At 52.1% G+C, this 1,145-nt stretch overlaps 1 protein-coding gene across 1 annotated transcript in view; it reads right to left on the bottom strand.

The window, feature by feature from the left end:
- cog1 (component of oligomeric golgi complex 1) overlaps positions 1–1,145 on the bottom strand; it is a 20,887-nt gene that overhangs the window by 15,693 nt on the left and 4,049 nt on the right. Inside the window, exons 3-5 of the mRNA XM_015404151.1 lie at positions 903–931; positions 627–803; positions 404–561 (exon numbers count right to left, since the gene is read on the bottom strand). Coding sequence (XP_015259637.1) covers positions 404–561; positions 627–803; positions 903–931 — 364 coding nt within the window. The remainder of the gene's footprint in view (positions 1–403; positions 562–626; positions 804–902; positions 932–1,145) is intronic.

The raw sequence follows: 1,145 nt of genomic DNA, 5'->3' as shown, positions 1-1,145 counted from the left end.
ACCAGATCATCCAGTCAGATTGATTCAAAGTTTTCTATCTAAGGAAAACCAGCTGATTGCATCGACTCATTGACTCTTCAGCAATCCCTCACAGTAAGGTTGCTGATCTCCTCCTTTATGGACAGCAGGACTGAGAGGACAGACTCTAAAGTTTGTTCTGCTTCCTCTAGTTCCTCAAGAGGAAAATGACAACATTAAAGTTTTTAAGGAAATCCGTTTGTTGAGAACGCCCAATCTTCTCTGAAGTTTAAGAAACACTTATTAACAATTACAAATGAATTGCCTGTAGATCCAGACCGGCCCACAGTGGCCTAGTCAAAGAACTGGATCAAAGAACCGTTTCCCTCCCACTTCACAGTGGTGTTCCCAGTAAACCCAGTATGATTGGGGAGGAGGTTCCTCACGTGTTGATCCACTGCTGCAGGGTGTCCCGGAGCTGCTCCGTCAGGATGGGCTGGGCCAGGCTCCGCAGGCTGGGCTGGAACTCTGTGATGGATGGAGGGAGGTGCCGGAACCAGCCGCCGGCGCTCCACTCCTCCTGCAGAACCTTCCTGCCCCTCCCTGAGGACAGAGCAGACTTCAGAGGCCTTCCTTCCACTTCCAGCAGGAAGCAGAGGAAGATTTACCTGCAGGACTGGAGGAGGTCACATTCTCCAAGGTGGAGAAGAGCATCCCACAGCTGAGAGCTCCCTCTGCTGGCCGGGGCGCCCCCTCAGGAGGAAGGTAGAAGACAGCATAGGCCTGGAAGAGCGTGGTGACCAGCAGCTCCACCAGGCTGCACACCTGGGCCTTGATCCCCGCACCTGGAGTACAATCACTGGCTTAGAATCAGACGTTTACAAAGTGACGACCAAACAGGTCATTTAAGGTAACTGGAGGAATTCCACCTTTACTCTGATTACCTTCCAGTTTTCCTGCCTGTTTACTGAAACTAGTGATGTCATGAGATGAGATCAGCTTCTAAGCCTGAGTCGAGTAATGGAGGGGGCGTTTCCCTGAAGCGCGTGTTGAGACGTGATTCATTTAGGGGAGGGGCCAAAATTGATGACGGCCGAGGCCTCGCTACCGTGATACCATGTGACCCGTTAACGGCTTCATAGGTCCCGCCCTAAAGCCGGACCCGTTAACGGCTTCATAGGTCCCGC

Source organism: Cyprinodon variegatus, unplaced genomic scaffold (genome assembly GCF_000732505.1).
Source record: "Cyprinodon variegatus isolate N-32 unplaced genomic scaffold, C_variegatus-1.0 Scaffold1649, whole genome shotgun sequence".
NCBI lineage: Eukaryota > Metazoa > Chordata > Actinopteri > Cyprinodontiformes > Cyprinodontidae > Cyprinodon > Cyprinodon variegatus.
Note: the sequence above shows the minus strand (reverse complement) of the source record. Positions and strands in the feature narration are given on the sequence as shown.